Source organism: Monodelphis domestica, chromosome 6, assembly GCF_027887165.1.
Source record: "Monodelphis domestica isolate mMonDom1 chromosome 6, mMonDom1.pri, whole genome shotgun sequence".
NCBI lineage: Eukaryota > Metazoa > Chordata > Mammalia > Didelphimorphia > Didelphidae > Monodelphis > Monodelphis domestica.
The window spans coordinates 209,461,988-209,488,101 of record NC_077232.1 but is presented as its reverse complement, the minus strand read 5'-3'; the positions used below and the strand labels follow the sequence as shown (position 1 = coordinate 209,488,101).

Genomic DNA, 26,114 nt, shown 5'->3' with positions numbered 1-26,114 from the left:
AAAGTTTTCTTGGTTGCTACATCATATTGTAGTCTTAGTTTGAGTTTCTAGTTCATAGGAAGTTCAGGTTTTTAAACAACCTGCTGTTTACCAATGCCCACCCAGTTACAACCCTTGTCTTATCCTTGTGAAGTTGTTTTTTTTTTAACCTCAAATTATTTACTTGACAATATTTTATACTTATTTAACCCAAATAAAATTCATCATGTTGGATTTTAAGTGTTAAGAACTTTGTAAAGTCTGGTTGTGATCTTCTATCTTAGCTGTCCCTGCTACTCCTGGCTCAGCTGTAAACTTGATAATCATGCCATTTATACTTTGTCCTTCTCAAAGATGATGAGCAGCTTGAGAGCAGATTCTTTTGCATTTTTGTGTCTTTCCAGTACTCTGCAGAGTTGACTCTCACATAGTAGGTGCTTAATAAATAAATGCTTCTTGACTGACTATTGACTGGATTGATGAAAATGTGAACCAGAAGGAGACTAAACACAGATTCCTTGGGGACCCTATGCCACAGGCCTTTTTCCAGATTGACATGATTTTTAATATCACTTTAGGAACTGCCATTCAAGTGGCTCCAAAATCTATACAAGTATCATTGTCCACTCCACATCTTGACATATTTTCCGCAAGAATAACATGAAAACATTTATCAATTTTTTAAGTTAAAAATTTTTAGTTAAAATATACCTACATTAAACTTTTCTACTTATTTAGTTACCATCAAAAAGGAAATAAAGCTTAGTCTGGCATGATCTGTTATTGATGAAGCAATGCAATGCCTTTGTGAACATGGCTTCATTTTCTAAACAATATCTGAAAATTCCTTTAATAATATATCTTGGGCTTTTATCAGTAATTAAAATAAAACTCAATGGCCTTCTAATTTTAGACTTTCTTTTCCTTTTAAAAATCAGACCAAGAATGATGCCTTCATGAAACTTCATGTTTGCTATCTTTTGAAACTTGTTTTACCCTATTTTTACCTTCCATGTTTCTTTCCATTGTCGTTGTTCAGTTGTGTCCAAATCTTTATAACACCTTTTGGGGTTTTCTTGGCAAAGATACTGGATTTATCTAGTCATTTCCTTCCCCATATAATTTTACAGATGAGGAAATTGAGGCAAAAGGCTTAAATGATTTGCCCATAGTCACAGAGTTAGTAGGAGTCTGAGACTGGGGTCTATCTACTCTGCCACTTAGCTACCTATCATTTTCATTATCCTTTGTTAAATGTGCCTCTTACAAGGTGCTGTGATATTTAAAGATAGAGGAATGTAACATATTCAGGCTTATGCTTTAGGAAGATGACTTTGGCATCTTAGGAGGAAAGATTATAGTAGAGAGGGACAAGGAAGGGAGATAATCCAGAAAGCTATTGCAACTGTTCAATAATGAACTGATGCAGGCCTTCACCAAAGTGGCAACTGTGTGAGTCAAGAGAAGAGAATGTATATTGTGAATGTAGAAATGTCAAGAAATGGCAAAAAGTTGGATATGGGTAAGAGTGGTGGGAGGGGCGTGAGTGTAAGTGAGGAGTTTAGGAAAATACTTTGGTTTGCGATTTGTGAGCCTAAGTGATTAGGAGGATTGTCTCTCTATTGCTCTTACTTCCATCAAACTTCTGGCATCTTCTGATATTTTTATTCTCAATACCTGAGTTTAAAAAACTGAAATAATTTTCCTTCCAATCCATCCTACATACACATGGCTGCCAAAATGATCTCATGAGATAATATCAATACAGCAGCTCAAAACTTTTAGTAAGAACTTCTCCCTTGAAGATTAAAGTTACCTATTCCTGACCTCGAGGCTCTCCATCATTTGGTTCCCAATATACCTTTCCAAGTCTTATTTCCCAACACTATCTTTTATATAACCTACATGCTAACCAATTTTAATTACTGACCTTCTCCCATTCCTCCATGATCATTTGTTTTCATGGCTTTGTATACTCTCTTCTATCTAGAATGCTGCCTCACTGTTACCTTTAGCAGGAAATCCATCAAACAATTATTATTTGCCTATTATTTATGCCTGGCACTGAAGATACAAGGAAAATGAAGAAATGAAATGATTTATATTCATAAGGAGCTTCCATTCTAATAGTCCAATTCCTGCACAATTTTAAAGTCTAAATCAGATGAAATTGTCTTCTTGAAAAAGTAGTTCATTCTTTTCTCATCTCCTTTCACTTTCCAATGATTTTTCTCTTCTCTCTATTCCCAAGATACTTTGTACCTCTCTAATGGCATTTTCATATTCTACTGTAAATTACATTTCTGTATGGGTCTGATTTCACCCACTAAACAATAAACTTTATGAAAGTGGGGATTGTATCTTTTAAAAGATATTCCAAAAAGCTCAACAATACTTTGTAGAAAATAATGTTCCAGACAATTAAGAATTTGCTATGCTCATAATTAAAAAAATGTTTTAAAATTCATTATTTTTATTTTTCTCAGAGAGAGTAACAAAAGATTTCAGCATAGCTATTCAAATGATGAAAAGAATCCATTCCATAATGGAAAAATACCAGGAATTTTTGCAAGAATCAGATAAAAAACAAATAGCCAGATGTCTTCAAAACTTAGGATTTGACAATTTGGCCAAAACTTTGGATTCCACAGAGGTAAAGTTTGAATAATATAATTTTTTTCTTTGAGGACTTTCAATTTTTCTCCTATAATTTTAAAGGCTCAATAATTTTGGCTTCTGGTAAACATGCATTTTTGATAAAATATTTTTCTTTTATTCCATTTTATAAATTACTTCTTCCATTTATTATTATCAACCTAACTCCCTAAAAAGAATGAATTTAATATTGAAATATCTTTGCCAAATCAATTATGTGAAGAAATATGGCTTTGATTATGGTGAAATATCTAGGAGTTCTATAATTTCATAATCCCTCTAGCTGCTAATCAGTCTATTAACTATTAGTATATGGATTGTATTTATTTTCATTTAAATTAGTTTTCTCATTCCTGGACTGATGACAGGGGTGGTAAAATCCTCCCCCTCCCCGCCCCTGCAAATGATATGCCATTCAATAATTTAATGAAACTGTTTTGCCTGTATTAGAAAATCATTCCATATTCATTGAATGAATGAATGCATATTGCCATGTAAATCTCTTTTGTATCCCAAATGGTTTATTAATCAATTATATAGGTCACGGGAAATGGCATAAATAGCAAAGAAGTCCATTATGCTGTTGATATGGGACCAGCTCGTTTTCAACTACAACAGATGGGCCATTACTTAATACGTGATGAGAGAAAAGATCCAGATCCAAGAGTTAATGATTTTATTCCAGACACATGGCAGGTAATGATACTGAGGTGAATTTTTTAAAATTTTGTTTTCAAGTGAGGATTCAATAGAACTGGACATTATTATGTTTACATGTGGATAATTTAGTATGCTATTATGAGATCACTATATATATATATATCATATGAGAACACTTCTTTTTGTGGAAATATATTTTTGGTAACATTTAACGAATAAGATATTTATATTCATCCCAAGAACAATGATTTAGATTTGTAAGGGACTTCAAGCAAATTGAATAGAATCCAATAAACATTTATTAAGTACCTACTGTGTGTTAGGTTCCAGGTATTGGGGATGGGTAAAAAAAAAAAAGATATTCCCTTTCCCTCAAGGAGTTTAGGTTCAATTGGGGGAAAATAATTATGAACCAATAAGTAAATATGAAACATGTACTAGATAAACACTCTTTCCTTCCATTCATGAAAGCCTCACTTCCAGGTCAGTGTTCATTGAATCCTACCAAATACATTGCAGTGTAGTCATGGGTTATGAAGAGTTCCAATGGTATTGCATTGAATTATATGATATTCTTTGTCTAGTATTTTGGCAACATCCTGTCCACATTATTCTTCACAATTACGTTTCTCCTAAATTTGCAGAGAGAGCTTCTTGATGTTGTGGACAATAATGAATCAGCATTAATTGTTGCTCCCACATCATCTGGGAAAACATATGCTTCCTACTATTGCATGGAGAAAGTTCTGAAAGAGAGTGATGATGGGGTGATTGTATATGTGTCCCCTAAAAAGGTAAGAGTTTTAGTGGTTATAACTTTGCTCACTTGAATCTTCTTTTAAAAGAAATGGATAGCTGTGGGGTATTGTTTGAATTTCATTTCTTTAATTCTCCTCTTTTTCTCTATATGGTTAGATGAGGTGGTATAATGGATTGAGGATCTGGTTTTTGAGTCAGGAAGATGTTTATTTTAATTCTGTCTTTGTTAGTAAATGTGTGACAATTGGAAAGTCATTTATCATCTCCTTAGGATTTATCTACTAAATCACAGAAAGGAATTTTCCACATTGTTGAACTCATATCTCCTCATATATCTGTGTATTAAGGTATACAAGACAACAAATTCCTGTATTTACCATTTAAGAAAAATGTATGGTCTCATTTTGTTTCCTGAGTTCTGCACCTTTCTGTCAGAAGATGGTTATTGTGCTTCACCACAGCTGCTCTGAAATCAAATTTAGTTATTACATAGATCCAAGTTCATAAATGTTTCTAAATGATTTGTCTTTACAACTTAGTTATTAGTTTTCTTGGTTCTGCACATTTCACATCATTTTATAGACATTTACCCAAGTTATTCTGACACTATCACTTCCACTAAATTTTACTGTGCAGTAGTATTCCATTACATTGAAGTATCATCATTTGTTCAGCCATTCTCTGATTGATGGATCTCCTCTTGTAAAGATAATTTTAGTGTTGTGACTTAAAATCTAAATTTAATTGGTCTCCAGGGAAAATCCCAAATAATAAAATACCCAAGTCAGCTGGAAATTTATGGTGATTTAATTGATATAGTGGAAAGAGATTAAGAAGAAGGAAGAAGGAAAGGGAGTAGGATTTCTCCTGCCTGGCTAGTGCCAGAAGGAAGACCAGAGGCTCTAGAAAGTAAGGAGGAAGGATTCAGCCTGAACTCCAAAAGGGCTCAGCCAAGATGTCTGAGCCTGAATCAGCTCAAGGGCAAACTCAATGCCAAACCCAGACAAATAGCTGCCACCACACCAAAATGTCAGAACGCTTAGCATGATGCCAGCTAGAGTCACCTCTCTGGGGAAAGAGGCAGAGAGAGGAAGGGATGTGCCTTATATAGACGTTTTTACGCCACTTTTCTGTGTCTCATCTGTACCAATGATAGCTTAGCTTGACTTAGGACAGCCCAGGGGTCTGTCCCCTGTTTCTGATTTTTCTTTTGCTAGCACATGCCCGTGTAATGTGGGTGTGCACATTCCTGGGTGCTGTGACAATTAAAAGAGTGGGAGCCATAAACTGTAGTGATTAAAATAGTTGAAGATATAAATTGTAGTAGATATAAGAGTGGATGAGTAAATTGTGACCGCAGAAAATATGTTTTCACTACAGTGTTTTGTCGCCAGGGAAATATTCCCAAATTATTCAAATATACCCAAGTCAACTGGATTTTATAGATATTTTAATTAATAACAATGAGGAATTAAAAAGAGAGAGAGAGAGAGAATAAGAAAGGAATAAGTATGAAGTGCCTTAACCGAAAGATCTAGACCTGAGTCTTAAGAGAGAGAGATCAGTCAGTCCTTAATCACTCATCATAAGATTTGTCCAAGCAAAAATTCTAGTGTTCAAAGAGACACCAGGCCAGCTCCATCTCAGCTGCCTTCACCAGCTGAATCTGGAATATGAAATGTCCCCAAGAGAGTATGAAATGTCCCCAAGAGAGTCTCGAGAAGGTGTGAACTTTTGAGTAATTCACACCAGGAAAGCTCTGAGTAAGTTTCTCAGCTCTTTGTTCCTTGTAAATTCACAAGTTGCTTGACCTTTATAGGTACTTAGCACTCCTTTGTATTAGTTCTAAAAATAGGCATGGCTTAAGTATGGGTTTAAGTACTTTTCATTGTTCAGCAAGGAGTTTACAACTTTATCTTCCCCTAGGGCATGCTTTATTAAGTATGGTGAAGTAGAGATCTCACATTCCTGATCTAAGTAGAGTTCACTGCCCAAATGGGGAATGGTCTTAATCCAATCTTATGAAGTAGGGTCTGGGAATTTTTAAGGTTCACAGTGCTAGACCAAGATAAGATGGAGAGAATCTAAAAATCACACCCTTAGTTACCATATCTTTGTTACTATAAAAAAGTTCTAATTATTGTTGTTGTGTTGTGATTTTGCTAATGTTTTTCTGCATCAACAAGGCCCTTATTAACCAAGTGTCAGCCACTGTCCAGAGTCATTTCACGAAACAATTACCAGAAGGTCAACTTCTCTGTGGTGTTTTCACGAAGGAGTACCATCATTTTGCTTTAAACTGCCAGGTACTTGGTGCAAGATTGTTTTTATATTCAAATTGTGATAGAAAAATGTTTAATACTCCTTTGGCAGTATAAAGGAAGATTCTGAGATGTAGAGATCTAATGTTAATATTAATGAAATATAAAAAAAATAAAGTTAATGAAATGAGTAAAAATAATTCAACTTTAATAGTAAGTTAGAATAAGATTTATTGTTCTACCAGAATTTTTGAGCCCCTGCTTGGTTGGTAAAACAGTCAAAGGACTTTGTCATCACATAGACAGTAAACATTTGAGCCAACCATCTACTATCCAATTTAGACTTGTTTCTTCTTGATAATTATTTGTGCACATTCTCATGATAATAGTTAATCTTATACGGATTTTTAACAGTACAACTCTTGATTTGACCTTTTATCTAATTCCAATTCAAGACATACACCTTGGCAGATCTGTTTATAATAAACAAATCAGAACAAAAGGTGAAAATACCTTAGTCAAATATTAGCTTTTTTTCTAACTTTTTGCTATGATTTTTTTCATGAATTGTAGATACTTAAAGAAGAGCAAGTCCATAATGTGTCATGATTTCCATGTAACTAGTCAAAAAGTAAAAATTTATTTTTTGTTGATCAATTTCTAAATTGTGTGGAAAGTATGTACTTTAAAGAACTATTTAAAGCACTATTTGAGTGTCATAATTAATTTGTCAATGAGTTTCAAAAAAATAAATCACAAACATGTCTTTGTAGGTCCTTGTAACAGAGCCATACTGCTTTGAAACCCTATTGCTTTCCCCTAATCGTCAAGAATGGGTGGAAAGGATCAGATATGTCATATTTGATGAGGTAAGTGATTTTCCACTTCTTAGGCTTTGTCCTCAAATTATTTTAGGAGATAAAATTATCTCTGGATGACATCCTTTTGCTAATACTGTGAATTAATTCCTTTAAATAAAGTTCAGAATGGAACTGCTTCCTATCACATTCTATGCTCTAATGAATTATTATAATTTAACTCCATTCTCCCATAAGCTGCAGTATGTATTGGTATGCACTGTAAAGCTATTCATGTGAGAGATTCTTCCAAATGTTCCTGGAGTTGTAATGGGATCAGAATGCTCTCATTTTATCTTAAATCTTTGGAGGGTTTCTCTGGACTTAGATTTGTAGATTAGAGAAGTAGACTTTTTGTAATTGTTTTCCTTGTTAATAGAGATGCTGACTAAATAATAATCTCTTCAAACTTCCTTTTAATCAGACTTGTGATTTTACTGGGGTAGATGTCTCCTGGAGGGGAACTCCCTCAATCAATGCGGATCTTTACTTTCTATGAAATTTATACTTGTAGAAATGCAAGGGATGTGTGTGTGCACATATACATGTGTGTTATCTGTATCTATGTATAGCTTTGTGTGCATATTCATGTATATCTCTGTAAGCATGGTTATGTGGTGTATTGATGGTGAGTAGGACAAAAGAACCATTGGGAGAAAATGGAAGTTGAGAGCTATACAGTGCATGAAGCAGGAACAGCAGTTGGGAACTGAACAAGGACTTCTGGAAAATTCTCCTGAGGAGAGGGATCTTGAGGGCAGAGACACTGAAGGCAGTGGAAGGAGGAGTTGTTTCTCTGGGCCATTTCAAGACACCTGTGGAGATTTCTGTCACTGACAGAAATCCTAACATGGAGGGTTTCTGTTTAAAACATCGCTGGTTCCTGTCAAGAAACCTAATTTCTTCAAAAACTTCCATTCCATGAACTATTGAGATACTGGACTCAAATCAGTGAACAGTGCTCTTCCCTTTTCTACCTCTCCCCTGCCTATGAGAAAAACTTTTACTTTGTTAATTAGATTATTTAGAAAAGATTTAGGGTGACCTACAATCCCTCTGACCTTTTCCCCTTTGCCCCAATCAACAATTAAATCAAATAAGCAGACATATAGTGAATTCAATCTTGTTTATTTACATCTAGAGAGTAAACCCATTGGCAGACTCCATCTTGTTGCCAGTTTCCAAGAAGACATGAGGGGGAGGCTTGTGAGTGCCCCAAAGCAACACATATCCAGATTGAGGTTTCACATAACTCTCCTTGTAGAGAAGACTTCCTTGCCAGCCTTAAGGGCTGGCATGACCACCAAGGGGAAAGCCTTCACTGAGGGGAGATCTTCATTTTGTTTCCCTCAAGTAATTCAGGGACTCCAGGAGGGGGTAGTGAGGGAAGCCATTTTCATCAACCCTTTCCTCACTGTTTTCAACCCTCATTTCTCCATCTAAGGAGTGTGATTCCCCCAAAATTACAGTGGCTGTGTGTCTCATTGTATGTCTGTATGTGTGCATGCACACATGAGTTGCCCATTTAAGTTAGATATGTCCACAAAGGTCTGTCTAGATGTTGTTTTCAGGAATCCATGAATAAATATCTATAGTCTCTTCCAAATACCCTTCTCAAATGGAGTCATTCATTCCTAGCAGGAAAGGAGCAGGAGATTGAGGCCAAAAGCTAGGCACTCTATTTCTTGGAGAAGATGTCCAGGCTAGAATTATATCTAGCAACCTAAATATTGTTAGTTTTGAAAAGGAATTTTTAGCTGAACTCCTGTTCTCTGTCTCCTTAACAGGAAAGGAGTACCCCAACATAGATATCCAAAGACTTTCTGCCAAAAGTCAATTTTACAAAGACCACATGTAGCAAATAGAGCATAAACACATTTTCCCAAGTTAATTTAAAAGGAAATCAGAGAAAATAGAAATATGAGGAAATGTCAGAGAATATACAGAGTGTAAACATATATCCCACTCAGAGTAGGATATCTTAGCTCAACCAAGAGAGAATTCCAGATGTTACTCAAGGGGAGATTTTCTGAAGTGTCTAGTATGGTAAGCTGGCAATAAGGACATAATTGAGGTACCTGTTCTTCTATATGCCAGCTTTCCCCCAAAGTCTTTTTCTCCTTCAGTGACTTTCCTTAAAGAGGATTAGGAAATATGCGTCCTTGTCTCTCAAAGCTAGAAGCCAGCAGACCAGGATTTCTCTCCTTTTCTAAGGTCTCTTCATCTCCACTCTTCATTCTGCCATGGAGTACTGAGTCATCAATATTTAAGGAGATTGATTGAGGAGAATCTTAGGTAAATGAGCTTTGAACTCCTGGTCCTGCTAAGACATTAAGAGGTTAGGTGACTTGATCACAATCAAATAGCTAGTATGAATCAGTGACCTTGAAGTTAAGGTCTTCCTGATGGAGGCTAGCTTTCTGCTGGCTATTCCCCCATGGTATCCTGATAGTCCAATAATTATTATTCGATCATTATTCACAGAATTCCCCCATGGAATACAAAATGAATTGTTCTCCATGAAGAACTTATTGCTTGAAGACTAAGATAAGATATATAAAACCATACCAAGTCTGACTTTTCCCAACTGGGTTGGTAGGAGGAGATTACACAAGATACAATAATCTTGCCTTGCCCAGAAATGGTCTATCTGCCTTGCCTATGTTTTTTGGCTCCTCCTGATAACAAACAAACTGGCATTTGACCATTCTAATTCCTATCTAAAAAACATTGTCCTAATAATCTGGGAGTTTGGGTTATACTTTGACAAATTACGCAATTTGAATTCCTCTCATAGTTTTCTTTACATTGTTTCTTTTTTGCTTTTTTTTTAGAAAATTCATCTTTAGACTTGTTTATGGGCATATTTTGAAAAAAAAACCAACAAAAATTATTATGTTTTCCAGAAAGCAGCTCGGTGGTACAGCAGATAGAATGTCAGGCCTGAAATCAGGAAGACACCCCTTCAGTTCAAATCAAGCCTCAGATCCTTACTAGCTGTGTGACCCTGGACAAGTCACTTAACTCTCTTAGTTCCTCATACATAAAATGAGCAGGAATAGGAAACCATCCCAATATTTTGCTAAGAAAACCCCAAATGGGGTCACAAATAGACTGACATGACTGAAATGACTGAACAACAATAACAAATGTTTTCAAGGAACACTGGAGAAAAGTTCAAGATTAAGAACTTTTGCTAAACAAGGAATTTTTGTTAATTTTGTGTGTCCCTCAGTGATTAATATAATGTTTTACACATAATTTGCTTGTACTTGTCACTTAAATCAAATCAAGGAAGAGGTTGATAAACTAGTGTTAGGTATAAATTAATAACTCCAGATCCTTATTTTCCAGAGTTTATTAATAAGCATTTGAAATAAAGAAAGCAGCCCATTTTTCTATTCTAAGTCTGACCATGTGTTGATCTTTCTGTGTGACTCTCAGTCTTCCTCTTGTGCCAAATCCAGGGAAGTAGAGACCCTGCAGGTCACACTCCAAACCCGTTTATTCTCCATCCCTGCACAAATGCCTGGGCATTTACATTCATTCATGCAGCACTGGCACACAAAATGGGATGAAATGGGTCCACATTCCAGGAAGGGGAGGGGATGAAATTCCCTTTACACACTCCACAGGGTTTGACCAGTTATGAGGCAAGAGGAAAGTGGACATATTAGATCAAATAGCTAATCTTTATTATTTAAAGTAAATGAGAGTCCCTTGCAGAACTTGCTTTCTGAAATTTTATCAGAATTATCCGGATTTGTGTAATTTATCTCCAGGGAAGTCTCTCTACTCTTTGTAATGTCTTCAAAGTCATAAAGAAAACCCAAAACTTCTTGTTTTCATTTCCGCTCCCATATTTCATTCGTTTTTTATTTTCATATATTATTTCCGTATTAATTCTTCAACTGAAATATTTTTCATATTAACAGGTTCATTGCCTTGGGGGACAAGATGAAGCAGAAATTTGGGAACACCTTCTGATTATGATCCGATGTCCTTTCCTGGCTCTTTCAGCCACCATCAGCAATCCTGAGCATCTCACTGAGTAGGAACCAGATTTTCCCCCTAGATAATCTTTCTGTTTTATTTTTCCTTTTTAAATTTAGAATATTTTTCCATGGTTACATGATTCATTTTCCCTCTACCCTCTCTCTTTCCTCCCCCTTCCTGAATCTGACAAGCAGTTCCAGTGGGTTATACATGTATCATTGTTCCATATCTATCTCCATGTTATTCATCCTAGATAATCCTTCTTACAAGAGCAATTGTTTTCATTTTCAATATTGTAATTTTTCCATTCTCCTTGACTTCTATAGTTTCTACTGGGTATCTCTACTGACTTCCAGCTAACTGAACAAGTTGTTTCCAAACATTACAGGGAAAATAGTCCTTTTTGACATTTCCTAATAATATATTCCCTGGGGGATAGCTAGGTGGCTTGGTAGATTGAGAGCCAAGTCTAGAGATGGGAGTTCTGGATTAAAATCTGACTTCAGATACTTCCTAGCTATGTGACCTTGGGTAGGTCACTTCACCTCCAACATCTAACCCTTACCACTCTTTTGCCTTGGAACCAATATATACTGCTGATTCTAAGATGCAAGGTAAGGAATTTAAAAAAAAGAATATATTCCCTAATAATTTCTTGGAATCATAGAACATCAGAAGCCATCTAATTCACCCAACACTTGAAGAATTCAATTTTTACATTATCTGACAAATACTATTTCAATCTTGTTCCTTTTTAACTTACCTTTCTGTGACTTTAGGCCTTTTTGACCCTGGACAAGGCCCCTAACCTCTCAGTGTCCTGAATTACCATAGTAACATAGATTTTAAGCTGGAAAAGATCATAGAGGTTAATGAGTATAGCCATTTTATTTTACAAATAGGGAAACTGAGTCCCAGAGAGTTTAAGTGATATAATCAAGGTCACAGAGCTAATAAATATTTGATAAAGGATTTAAATTCAGGTTTTTCTGTCTCCAAATTTACACCTGTGATGCCACACTGTCTCTCTACTTTGAGTCCGAGTACCTCAGTACTTAGTACCAGGATTTCTCAACCTGGGATCTATGAATTCTTTTTTTTTTTTTTTAGTATATTGATGACTATAGACCATTCTAATTGGTTTCCTTGGTAATTTTATGTATTTTATTTTATTCATTTAAACTATTTTTATGAAAGGCTCTCTAGGCTTTACTAAACTGCCAAAGGGACCCATGGACATATATAGAAAGGGTAGGGAACCCTGCCATTGATTAAGTAGGAAATTGCTTTTTTTTTTAACCCTTACCTTCTGTCTTGGCGTCAGTACTATGAATTGGTTCCAAGGTAGAAGAGTTGCAAGGGCTAGTCAATGGGGCTTAAGTGACTTGCCCAGGGTCACACAGCTGGGAGTGTCTGAGGCCAGATTTGAACCTAGAACCTCCCATCTCTTGGCCTAGCTCTCAATCCACTGAGCTACCCAGCTGCCCCCAAGTAGGAAATTTTTTGAGAAAAACACAAACAGATGCATCTCAGAAGTAGGAAACAGATTTGTTTTTGTTTTTGTACTTTTTTTTGCTGATCTTGTGCCTGGGGATAAAAATGATTTAAATATAAATGTAAACAAAGAAGGAATTATCATTTGACTCCCAGGCATCCTTACACTTCACAACCAAAGATTAGAGGGATAGAAAGTCCATATCAGTTGAGTACCATGTACCATTTCATCAAGCCACAGGCCTTGAGGTCCTCTTTGCTAACTTCTCTATTGCTCTTTTATTTTAACTCCTGAGAATATTTGACACATTTCTAGTTGCTGATTTCTCAGCAGAGCTCATATTTACAAGACTAAATTGTAACTTTGGTCATGGACTCACTTAATATTTTGGGAGGACTAATACACTCACCTTATTTGGTTCAGCATTTTCTCAGGAGATCTGAAAAGAAATAGCTGAAAAACACCCAGTTGCAGGGATGGTAGGTAGTGCTTGTTAGGTACTGGGTACAGGAGATCCTCAGACTCCTTGATATTATCCAAACTTAGCACCTCCAGGTGAGAGAAAGGTATTAATCTTGAGATACATTGTCATAACCAAGATTTCCAGAGAAATCATTCTTTAAATTTTTATGCAGAAGTTAACCAAGGTACTCATTTTACAATGAAACTTTAAAAAAAATTAAATTTAATTTTTTGATAATCAAAATCTACATCCTTCCTTCTCATTTGAAAAATAAACAAAACCAGCAACTTAATAACTAAGATGTATAGTCAAGCAAAACAAGTTCTAACACTGGACATGTTTCAACTATATACTTATATCTATTTTGTATCTACTTCTTTATTTATCTCTATTTCTGTATACATTTACCTTTATCTGTATCTACCATTACACATATCTATATCCATTTCATCTCTGTCTCTATGTACATTTTCTGGTTGTTAAGTTGTTTCTGATTCTTTGTGAATCCATGGATCACAGCACACCAGACCCTTCTATCCTCCACTATCTCCCAAAGTCTATCCAAGCTCATGCTGATTGCTTCCATGAAACTATCCATCTATCTCTTTCTCTGCTCTCCCCTTATCCTTTTGCTTTCAATCTTTTTCAAAGTCAAGGTCTTTTCACTGTTAGCTTGTCTCCTTTTTATGTGGCTATAAAATGTAGGCTTCAGTATTTGGTCTTCCAATGAATATAATCAAATTAACTGCTTTAATCATTGGCTGATTTAATTTCCCTGCTCTCCAAGAGACTCTCAGTCACCAGCAGCACAATTCAAAAACAGTGATTCTTCTGCTCACTTTTCATTATATTTCAACTCTTATAGCACACATTGAAAAAACGTAGTTTTTTACTACTATTCAAACCTTTATTGACGAGGTGATGTCTCTGATTTTTAGTATGCTGCCCAGATCTGTCATATTTTCCTTCCAAACAGCAAACATTTCTTAATTTCATGACTGCAGCCAACATCTGCAATGATCTTTGAGTCCAAGAATAAAAAATCTGACATTGCTTTTTTTTTTCTTGTTGCTCTATTTGCCAGGAAGGGATAGGATCAGTTGTCAAGACCTTATTTTTTATTTTTTATATTAAGCTTTTTTATTTTATATTTTTTCCAGATTATAGGTAGATGCAATTTGAATAATCATTTTCTGACATTTTGTGATCTATATTTTCTTCCTTCCTCCCATCCCTCTCTCCTCCCTGAGACAGTAGGTAATATGATATGGATTGTACATGTGCTTTCATGCAATACGTACTTCCATGTTCGTCATGTGGTAAAAGAAGATACATATTAGCAAAAAAGTCATGAAGAAAATTAAGTGAAGATTGGTATGCTTCAGTCTGCCTTCAGACTCAATCAGTTCCATTTATGATGGTAGACAGCCTTTTTCATCATGAGTCTTTTTAATTTGGCTTGGAAACTTGCATTGCTGTTAATAAAGTCATTCCCCACTGACCATTGTATATTATTGAAGCTATCGTATACAAGATTCCCCTAATTCTACTCATTTCGCTTTGTGTCATTTAATATTTCCAGAGATTTGGAGAATCTTGTTTGTCATTTCTTAGGGCACAACCATATGTCACAACTTGTTCAGCCATTCCCTAACTGATGGACATCCCTTTAGTTTCTAGTTCTTTGCCACCACTAAAAAAGAGCTGCTATAAATATTTTTTGCAACAGTAGGTCCTTTCCCCCTATCTCTAATCTCTTTGGGAAACAGACTAAGTGGTAGGATTGCTGAATCAAAGAGTGTGCACAAGTTCATTGCCCTTTAGGCATGGTTCCAAATTGCTGTCCAGAGCATGTATGAGTTTACTGCTGCACAAACAGTTTATTAGTGTTCAAATTTCCATACATCTCCTCAACATTTATCATTTTCCAAATTTTATTATATTCACCAGTCTGATGATGTATGAGGTGGTTACTCAGACTTGTTTATATTTGCATTTTTTCTAATTAATAGTAATTTGACATTATTTCTATATGACTAAAGATACTTTTAATTTCTTTTTCTGAGAACTGCCTGTTCATATCCTTTGACTCTTTGTCAACTGAAGAATAGTATTGTTTTTATGTTAAGTTTCAAGCCAGCATTTGCACTCCCCTCTTTCACCCTCATCAAGAGGCCTTTTAATTCTTCTTTTTCTGCCATCAGAGTGGAATCCTCAGCATATTTGAGACTATTTGTAATTCTCCTAGCAACCTGCATTCTGGCTTTAATTTATCTATCTTTGTATTTTGCATAATGTACTCTGTACAAAAATTAAGTAAACAAAGTGACAATATACATCTTTGTTATGCTCTTTTCCTATCTTAAACCAATCAGTTCCATGTTTCCTTCTTATTATTGTGTCTTGGCCTACATACAGGTTCCTCAGGAGACAAATTAGATGAACTTGTACTCTCATCTTTTATAGGATCTGTGACATTTTGTTGAAAGCCATACAGCCAAAGGAATTAGTTTCACCAATGAGGCAGAAAAGGATGTTTTTCTAGAATTTTCTTGCTTTCTCTATAATGCAGAAAACATTGGCAATTTGATCTCTGGTTCTTCTGCATCTTTGAAAATAAGCGTGCTGTTCTGGAAATTCTCAGTTCAAATTGATTAAGCCTAGCATGAAGAATCTTAAGCATAACCTTGTTGGCATATGAACTGAACACAACCGTTGGCAATTTGAACATTCTTTGGCATTGCCCTTGTTTAGGATAGAAATATTAAGTGATATTTTCCAACACAGTGGCCACTGAGTTTTCAAATTTGCTGGCAGATTCAATATAGCACTTTAAAAGCATTATATTTTAGGATTTTAAATAGCTCCTCTAGAATTCCATCCCTTCTACTATCCTTATTGTTAGCACTGCTTCCTAAAGCTCATTTGATTTCGTTCTCCAAGGTGTCTGGTTCTTGGTCAATAACGAGGCCACCATGCTTCTTACAGGGGATATTGAAATCTGCCTTGAATAGTTCTTTATATTCTTGCCATCTTTTAAAAATCTTTCCTACTTCTTTTAAGTCCTTAATATTTTTATCTTTTATCATACCTGTTTTTATGTTAAACATTCTCTTGACTTTAATTTTCTTTTTTTCCCTATTTTTATTTAATTAATTGATTTAAATATTTTTTCCATGGCTACATGATTCATGTTCTTTCCCTCCTGCCTTCCCTCCCTTCTTCCCTCCCCCCTCCTGAAGCTGATGAATAATTCCACTAGGTTTTACATATATCATTGTTCAAAACCCATTCCCCCAATAATATCCCCTTTGAACCATGTGATCAATCATATGTTTTTCTTCTGCATTTCTACTCCCACTGTTTTTTCTCTGGATGTGGATAGTGTTCTTTCTCATAAGTCCCTCTGGATTGTCCTGGGTTACTAATAGAGATTGACTCTAATTTTCTTAAGAGGTGTCTTGTGTTTCCTCTTCTCTTATATTTCTTTACCTTACTTTATCATATTTAACATCTTAAGTCTATTTGGCAGTTCCACTTCATATTCATAAGTGATGTTATGTAGGTCACAGAGCTGATGTTTTTCCCTTCTTTCTTTAATGTAAGTGGGAATTTCACAGTCACAGTCAGCTTCATGTCTTATTTTATCTAATCATATAGAACTTCTCTACCTTTGGCTACCAAGTATACAATCAATTTGGTTTTTATATTGACCATCTGGTAATAGTCACATGTAAAGCCATCTTTTGGGTAGTTGGAAAAGAGTGTTTACTATAGCTAGTGAGTTATTTAGACAAAACAATTAGTTTTTGTCCTGTTTCACTTGCTCATTTATTTCTTTAAGGCCAAACTTTAGCATTCCAATCCCCTCTGATGAAATGTGAGATGTTTTCTAGTGTTATTTCAGAAAGATGTTGTCGATCTTCAGAGAAATGAAGAACTTTGTCTTCTTTAGCATTAATACGTTGACATGCATTATTGTGGTATTAATGGTTTGCCTTGGATTTGAACAGATATTCTGTCATTTTTTGAATTATACCCTAATACTGCTTTTCTTACCATTTTATTAATGTTGAAAGCTACTCTATTTCTTCTAAAGGATTATCACCAGAATATCTGATCACCTGAATAAAATTCACCCATTCTCATCTTAAAAAGATTAAATTAAAATTTAATTTAATTTAAACTCAGATAGTTTGCTGACATCTAAAATACTACCAATGTTTAATCTCTTGTTTTATCACATTTTGATTCCCTTGGATCATAGATCATATATTACAGGATACAGTAATGAACTTTCCTTTCATCACCAGACATATCTGCAGATGAGCCTCCTTCTGACTTTGGCCCAACTGCTTCATTAGTTCTGGATCTACTTGCAATTGTCCTCCACTTTGTTTTTCAATAATATGTTGGACACCTTCAGTCCTGAGGGTCTCATCTTCTAATTTCAAATCTTTTATCACTTTAATATTGTTCAGGAGATTTTATCAGCAAATCTTAGAGTTGTTTGCCATTTCTGTCTTCAGTAGATTGACTTTTGTCAGAACTGTCCATCTTGGGTAACTCTGCCTGGCATAAATCAGAGTTTCATTGACCTATGCAAACCCTTCTGCCATGACAAGACAGTGATCCTGGAGGAAGTATGCATAGATATTCAACATTTATCCTATGTTAAATTCTAGATCTAGATCCAGATTTCTATCTCTCTGTCTGTTTCTGTCTTTTCTCTTTGTCTCTCTCTCCATAGGTATTTATTAATCTGTATTCCACGGTCATCATATTTCTCTCAGGAGGCAAGTACCATCTTTCAACATAAGTCCTCTGACATCATGGTTAGTTATTATGTGGATCAGTTTTAAAGTCTTTCATAGTTTGTTTTTACAACATCATTATTATGTAAATTGTTCTCCAGGTTCTACTTATTTCACTTATGTCAGTATACAAGTTTCTTCTCTTTCCAGCTTTCTTTGAAACCATCCCTTTTGTAATTTCTTGTTGTAAAATAATATCATACCAGAAAATCATAAATTATATCAGAAAAAAACTCTTTACCTAAATAAAAAAGAAATAAAAGTGAGTGGCTTTAGAATATCAAGGGTGCTTTGTTAAAAAAAAAAACAGACAAGAATAGTAACATTATATGTTCTAGCTTGGGGTCCTTTCATTCTAAACTTTTGATATCACTAAACTTTTGATATCATCATTTTGGACATATTTGTATGTGAAAACCCCTTTCTCTTCACACTGGCTAGCCATCCATAATTTAGAGTCATGGAGAGTAACCTAAAGAATTAAGAAGTTATGTGCCTTGATGGTATATGTCAGAAGCAGGAAGCCTTTAAAAAATAAAAATAATTTTATTTAAAATATCATTTAATATTAGAACATTCGTAACTTAAAAGTGTAAGCATTAACAGCAACATGATTCCAAGATTTATTCAGAATAAACATTTTCCTAATCACATTAGAACTGACCCATAGATACATCATAATTTTGCACGAGAAAATTTTGGTTCAAATTTTTGAAACTACATCTTTTTGACTCCAAGGCAAACCCACCATTCTTATGCAGTACCATATACCTGAAAAGCTGACGATAATAGTAATGTTAATAATAGTTACCATTTACATATTGCTTTAAAACTTACCAAGTGCTTTACAAATTTTATCTCATTTTCCCCTCATCACAACTTTAGAAGAGAGGTGCTATTATTATTTGAAAGATAAGGAAACTGAGTGAGGCAGAGATCTAGGTAATTTGCCAAAGATCACACAGCAATAATTATCCTAGGTCAGATATGATTGTCTCTTTCTGCCTCCTCAGTCAATGCTCTATCATCCACTGCACCATCTAGCTGCCTTTGAACTTCTAACAACACAATTCTTGTGCTGTTGACTCCTACCACTACTATTCCAAAGTCAACAACAATGACAATTCTGCTGCTACTACTTCTGCTATTACTATTGTTACTGCCACTAAATAATCTGCCTTCCAGAAAACTGATAATTTAAAAATCAGAATCTGGAACTACATTTTGTGGTCCTCTTGGGTTTTGTATTCTGCTTTCTAGTGAAGTAATATGTCCATTTTCTTTTTTTTTTTTCAGGTGGCTACAATCTATAAGAAGGTCCTGGCAGGAGGCAGAAAAGAGAACAGCAAATTCTCATCCTAGCCCAGATGCTAAAGGATGTGTAAGAGCCTCCCAAAGAAACTTAAAAGTAAAGAAATCCTACAGAGTCAGACTCGGTACTTTGAATCTTGAGTTCTTAATATATTCTTTTAAAGTCATCTACTATTTCAACTACTGACCATCCACTGGGTCCTCTTTTAAAATTTAATTCTTTTCCCCTTACAGTGCTTTATGAAGAGAGATATAATGATTTAGAGAAACATGTGTGTTCCCTAAGAGATGATGATATTGTCTTTGACCACTATCACCCATATGCTTCACTGACGACAGATCAAGTAAGTTTAATGAATTATTATGAAGAAACAATATAGTGTAGCAGATTTGAAGACCCAGTTTCACACCCCACATCATCCATTTACTAAATATACAACTGGGGTAAACCATGTAATTGCTGCATACCTCAGTTTCCTCACCTGTAAAATGTGGTTAATAATACTGGTAGTACTTCCCAAACAGGATTGTTGTGTGGCTCACATAATATATGTTTAGAATTTGTATAATAAGTGTTACTTACTCTCTATGTTACCATAAACACATCTGTTTATCTCTATGGTCTAATTTGCTCAGGTATACTGCTCATACCTAATATAATAAAGATGCTGTAGTAGAACATCTTTAAGGTGTTTTTTAAAGCTCAAAAACTATGAGGTTATGTAGATCATTTTGCAAAACCTTAAAGTGCAATTTTATCATTATTGTTATTGTTGTTGAATTCATAAAGATGTGATTCTAGCCATATGATCACAGGAAAATATTTCTTTATTGGATCTGTCACATGTATGATCCCATTTGAGAGGATGAATATAGTTCCCTCTCCCCTCCCCTTCCCATCCCATGAATTTATAGGTCAAGAATCGTGCACACTCCCACAGAATAAAGGTATACATTCTTTCACATTTGAGAGACTTTCCCTTAGATAATTTGACATTTGGTCTAAGTATTTCTCTGGCACCTTATGTTGACACAGAGCTTTCCCACTACAGATAATATCGCACTTTTTTGAGGTGTTAGTTACTTTTTTTGAACTGTTTTCCCCTCCTTTTTACTTTTTTTATAAACAATGTCTCTGAGTTGAGGGAGGAGCAAGGAAGAGAAAGGTCAGGGTTATATATATATATACACATACATATATATGATTTAAAAGCCAATGGTTTCAAGAAAAAATTACTTTAAAGGGGGCAGAATTACAGAGGCTTTAGAATACCTTAAAATAGCCACCTAAAAGTCAGTATTCTAAATGTTAAATACTTGTTCAGTGATCAGTGAGTGAACAAACCACTAAAGGAACTGGAAGATCTATTTTGACATTTTAAATTGAATAAACCCAGAAGAAAAAAGGAAGATGCAGATAAAAGGAATTATGGATTTCGGATTCACTTAAGAGGAATTAAGGAAGAAGTTCCCTTTCTAATGTGGTCAAAGACAAGTCACATCATTTCATGGGACAGAGTCTTCTTATATCACATTGCTCATGATATGCATTTGCCAGCCAGTCAGTGGGTAGGCATTTATTAATAAAAACTCCTACATGCTAGGCACTGTGAAAATGGCAGCTTCTCCTCCAAGAATTGTTGAAGAGATTGAGGAGATAAAGAAATTCTACAAAGAAATCAGAAAGAATCTCTAAGTTAAGCAACACTTAGTTAGGAATCACTGAACATGGTGAACATCAAATAAAAGTACCCAAATGAGACTTGCTCTATCTTAATTGGCATTAAGTGACAGGATGTTAATGTGGGAGCCATTTCTGAATTGACAATCTCTGTTCAGTTTGACTAATGACTCAATAAGAGCAAAAATCAAAATCAAGTAAAATTTAAGCAAAAGAAAACAAATTATAAAGATATTGTGGTCAATTGATGTAACTCTATCCTCACTAAATGTAACATACTGCTGACATCCAAAAGAACAAGAAATAGATAAAAGAATAACCATTGAGACAGAGGAACAACATTTTCTATGGAAGTTTAGCCATAAAAATCATTCTTCAGCAGATAGATACTAAAAGAAACTAGAAAGTACCTTCACTATCAAACATTTAATACTTGTGAAGTGGAAAACTATGAGCTAAGAGCAATGTAATATTAAATTTTTAAAATTAAAAATCCTGAAAATTAAAGATGAGATAAAAAAGAAAGCAAGAAAACCATTGAACTAATAAATAAGACAAGGATCTGGTTTTATGAAAAAATAACACAATAAAATAGATGAACCATTGGTTAATTCATTTTTTTTTAAAAAGAAGAAAACCAAATTACCAGATTCAAAAAATAAAAAGGACAAATTCACAGTCAATGAAGAAGTTAAAGCACTTATTAGGTGATGTTTTTTTCATTATGTACCAATATTTGCAACAATCTAGTGAAATAGAATATTTTTAAAAATGTAAATTTCCCAGAATAGCAGAAGAAATAGAATGATTAAATAACTCCATCTCAGAAAATGAAATTGAACAAGCCATCAATGAATTCCTAAGAAAAAAATTCCCAGTGCCAAATGGAATTCACCAAATATTATAAGAACAATTAATTCCATTGCTATATAAATTATTTGGAAAAATACTACATTATGATAAGGTGACTTTCATACCAGGCATGAAGAAATGTTTTAATATTAGGTAAATCTTTAGCATATTCACAATATCAATAATAAAATAATATAAATTAAATTATTATCTCAATAGATGTAGGAAAAGCTTTTTATTTTTATAAACTTTATTTTTACAAATTACAAGTCAATTTCAATTAATTGTTTTCTTATATTTTGCAATTCATGTTTTATTTCTTCTTTCTATCCTTTCCTATCCAAGTAATATGATTTTGGTTGTATATATATATATATATATATATATATATATGTATATCATATAATACATAGTTCCAGGTTTGTCATGTGGTAAGACTGAACAGGTATATTAAAGAAACATTGATGGTGGAAATAAAGTAAAGAATGGCATGTTTCAAATTACATTCAGACTCCAGGTATTCCTTCTTTGGTGGTGGATATCCTTTCTTTGTGATGATTCCCTTGGACTTGTCCTGAATTCTTGTCTTGATAATAGTTAAGTCATTCACAGATGATCATCATATATTATTATTGCTACTGTGTATAAATTGTCTTCATCCTGCTCACTTCATTTCATATTGCTTCCTAAAAATCCAGTGATTTTTGTGATTATCTTGTTTGTCATTTCTTATGGCATAATAATATTCCATTACAACAATATATGACAACTTGCTCTGCCAATTGGTGGACACCCTTCGGTTTTTAGTTCTTTGCCATCACAAAAGGATCTGATCTCAATATTTTTGTACAGGTAGATTCTTTTCTCCTATCTTTAATATCTTTGGGATACAGGCCTAGTAGTGATATTGCTGCATCAAAGGATATGTAGTTTTATGACCCTTTGCCCATGGTTCCAGATTGCTCTCTAGAATGGTGTATACCTTGACCAGCAGTGTACTGGTATCCCTAATTTTCCATATCCCCTCTAGCATTTATCATTTTCTTTTTTTTTTGTCATGTTAACCAGTCAAATGGGTGTGAAATTGTACCTCAGACTTGTCAGAAAAAGTTTTTGACAAAATACAACACCCATTACTATCAAAATACTAGAGAACATAGTAATAAAAAGAAATATCCTTAAAATGATAAGTAGGATCTATCTAAAACCAACAACAAGCATTATTGGTAATGAAGATAGGCTAGAAACCTGTCGAATAAGATCAAGGTGAAGCAATGGTGCCTTTATCACCAGTATTATTCAGTATTTAAGAGAAATGCTACTATAGCAGTAAGAAAAGTAAAATAAATTGAAGGAATTGGAATAGGCAATGAAGAAACCAAGCAGTCACTCTTTGAAGATGAATTCCAGACAATAAACCAAAAATCCAATTAAAGCAATGAACAACTGTAGTCAAGTTGTGGGCTGTAAATTAAATGCACATGAATAATCAACATTTCTATATGCTATAACCAAAGTCCAAGAGCAAGAGATAGAAAGAGAAATATGATTAAGATAACTGTGGATAAGGGGCAGTTAAGTGGCTCAATGCAAGGAGAGCCAGGCCTAGAGAAGAGAACTCATGGTTTCAAATCTGGCCTCAGACACTTCCTACTAATATGACCCTGAGTAAGTAATTTAACACCAATTTTCAGGTCCTTATCACCCTTCTCCTTTGGAAGCAATACTTAGTCTTGATTCTAAGACAGAAGGTAAGGGTTTAAAAACAATAAATAAAAACAATAAAATAAAATAAAATAACCCATGAACAATACCTCAGGACTCTAATTGCTAAGACAAACCCAGGAACAATACAAGCAAAATTTAGCAAAAAAAATTCACACAAAGTCAGATTTAAACTATCGGATCAAATTTAATTGCTCATGGGTAGACTTAGTCTAATTATATATAACATAATATAATGTAATGTAATGTAATATAATATAATATAATATAATATAATGTAATATAATGTAATAAAATATAATATAATATGATATGATATGATATGATATGATATGATATATAATATAATATAATATAATATAATATGATATGATATGATATGATATGATATGATATGATATGATATGATATGATATGTGATATGTGATATGTGATATGATATAATATATATAATATATACAATACAATACAATATAATATAATATGATATGATATGATACAATATAATATAGTATAATATAATAATATATACAATATAATAAAAATGATAATTCTATCCAGTTGGTACCATGTCAATCAAACTACCAAAAGTTATTTTATTATTTGAAAAAATAATAATAAAATTCATTCAGAAGAACAAAGAGTTATAAATACCAAGGGAATTAAAGAAGAGAAAAGTATGAAGGAAGGTGGCCTAGTTACACTGGTTTTCATATTGTATTATAAACAGTGACCACCAAAGTAATCTGGCACTAGCTAAGAATTAGAGTGGTGGATTACTGGAATAGATTAAGTACTCAATGCGCAGTAGGAAATGACCTTAGTAACCTAGTGTTTGATAAGCTCAACGATCTGAAATTTTTGGAGAACTCACAATTTGTCAAAAACTGCTGGGAAAACTGGAAAACAATATGGCAGAAACTAATCATAGAACAATATTTCATTCCATACACGAAGATAAAGTCAAAATGGGTGATGATTTAGAGACAAAAGATGCTACCAATGGACAAATTTGAGAAGTACAGAATAGTTTACTTGTCAGTCCTATGTATAAGGGAAGAATTTATGACCAAAGAAGGCACAGACAAATAGATAATTTTTATTACATTAAGTTAAAAGGCTTTGCACAAACAAAACCAGTGCATCCAAGATTAAAAGGGGGAAAAAAAACCTTGGGAAAATTTTTATAGCCAATATTTCTGACAATATTCTTAATTCTCAAACACATAGATAATTCACTCAAATTTACAAGAACATAAGTCATTCTCCAATTGACAGTTAGTTAAAGGATATGAACAGGTACTCCTCAGAAGAAGAACTTTAACGTATCTTCATTCATATGAAAAAATGCTCCAAATTACTATTGATTAGAGAAATTCAAATAAAAAAATATTGGCTTATATGACAAAAAGGGACAATGATAAATGTTGCAAAGGATACGAGAAAACTGGGGCATTAAGATGCTGTTGGTGGAACTGGGAACTCATATGGGAGAGCAATTTGGAACGATGTTTAAAGGGCTGCAAAAATATGTATATCCTTTTTCCAGCAATATCACTAATAGATCTGTAACCCAATGAAATGAAAGAAATGGAAAAATGAACTATTTCTACAAAAAAATATTTAAAGCAGCTCTTTTTGTGTTGGCAAAGAATTGGAAGATGAAGTGACATCCATCAATTGGGGAATGATTGAACAAGTTGTGGTATATGATTGTGTTGAAATACTCTTGTGACATAAGAAATGAGGACTAGGATGATTTCAGAAATACCTAGACAGGCATATGAAGTGATGCAAAGTGAAGTAAGCCGAACCAACAGAACATTTTGCACAGAAACAGGAATAATGCATGATGATGTACTATGAATGACTTAACAACTATCAGCAATGTAAGTATCTAAGACAACTCCAAAGGACTCATGATGAATAATGCTATGCACCACCATAGAGGGAAGTGATGAAATTTGAATGTATATTGAAGCATTCCATTTTTACTTTATTTCCTTCATGAGTTTTTTTATTGTATGTGTAATGTTTGCCTTATTTCACCACATGAAGAATATAGATATGTGTATTGCATTAGAGCACATGTACAACCTATATTTGATTGTCTTCTAGGGGAGAGTGTAAGGGAAGGAGAGGGAGAATTTGGATTACAAAATGTCAGAAAACAAGTGTTAAAAATTGTCTTTACATGCAGTTGGGGAAAATACAATAAACTATTACTCGAAAAAATACCGCAAACACCATGATTATCCTTAAATTATTTCTCCATAACTATCCTTTCTGGGCCTAAGCTATGATTTATTTTTCAATTACCTGACTCAGAGTTATGTGGAGTTCATCTGTGGTGATTCCCTCTTTCTGTTATCTAGGTCTATAGACTCTACTTGCTAATCATACAATGCTATCTAAATATGAATGGATGAGCTGCTAGATAGCTGATGCAACTGGATCAAATATTTTGCTATCTGCCAACTTTAAAACATAACTAACTCAATTTTCAGCTTTGTTGAAGTTAATACTTGAATGTACTGGAGGAGAGTCATAGAAACCTCCTTCTCAATAAAATCCAAGAGATATTTTTAAGTTATCCCAGTAGAAAT

At 34.0% G+C, this 26,114-nt stretch overlaps 1 protein-coding gene across 2 annotated transcripts in view; it reads left to right on the top strand.

The window, feature by feature from the left end:
- The window catches only part of LOC100021416 (probable ATP-dependent RNA helicase DDX60), a 114,148-nt gene that overhangs the window by 34,957 nt on the left and 53,077 nt on the right, over positions 1-26,114 (top strand). For both annotated transcript variants that reach the window (XM_056802872.1, XM_007496138.2), the window contains exons 15-22: positions 2,466-2,632; positions 3,175-3,330; positions 3,939-4,088; positions 6,240-6,359; positions 7,088-7,183; positions 11,107-11,222; positions 19,236-19,375; positions 19,485-19,594. In XM_056802872.1, coding sequence (XP_056658850.1) covers positions 2,466-2,632; positions 3,175-3,330; positions 3,939-4,088; positions 6,240-6,359; positions 7,088-7,183; positions 11,107-11,222; positions 19,236-19,375; positions 19,485-19,594 — 1,055 coding nt within the window. The remainder of the gene's footprint in view (positions 1-2,465; positions 2,633-3,174; positions 3,331-3,938; positions 4,089-6,239; positions 6,360-7,087; positions 7,184-11,106; positions 11,223-19,235; positions 19,376-19,484; positions 19,595-26,114) is intronic.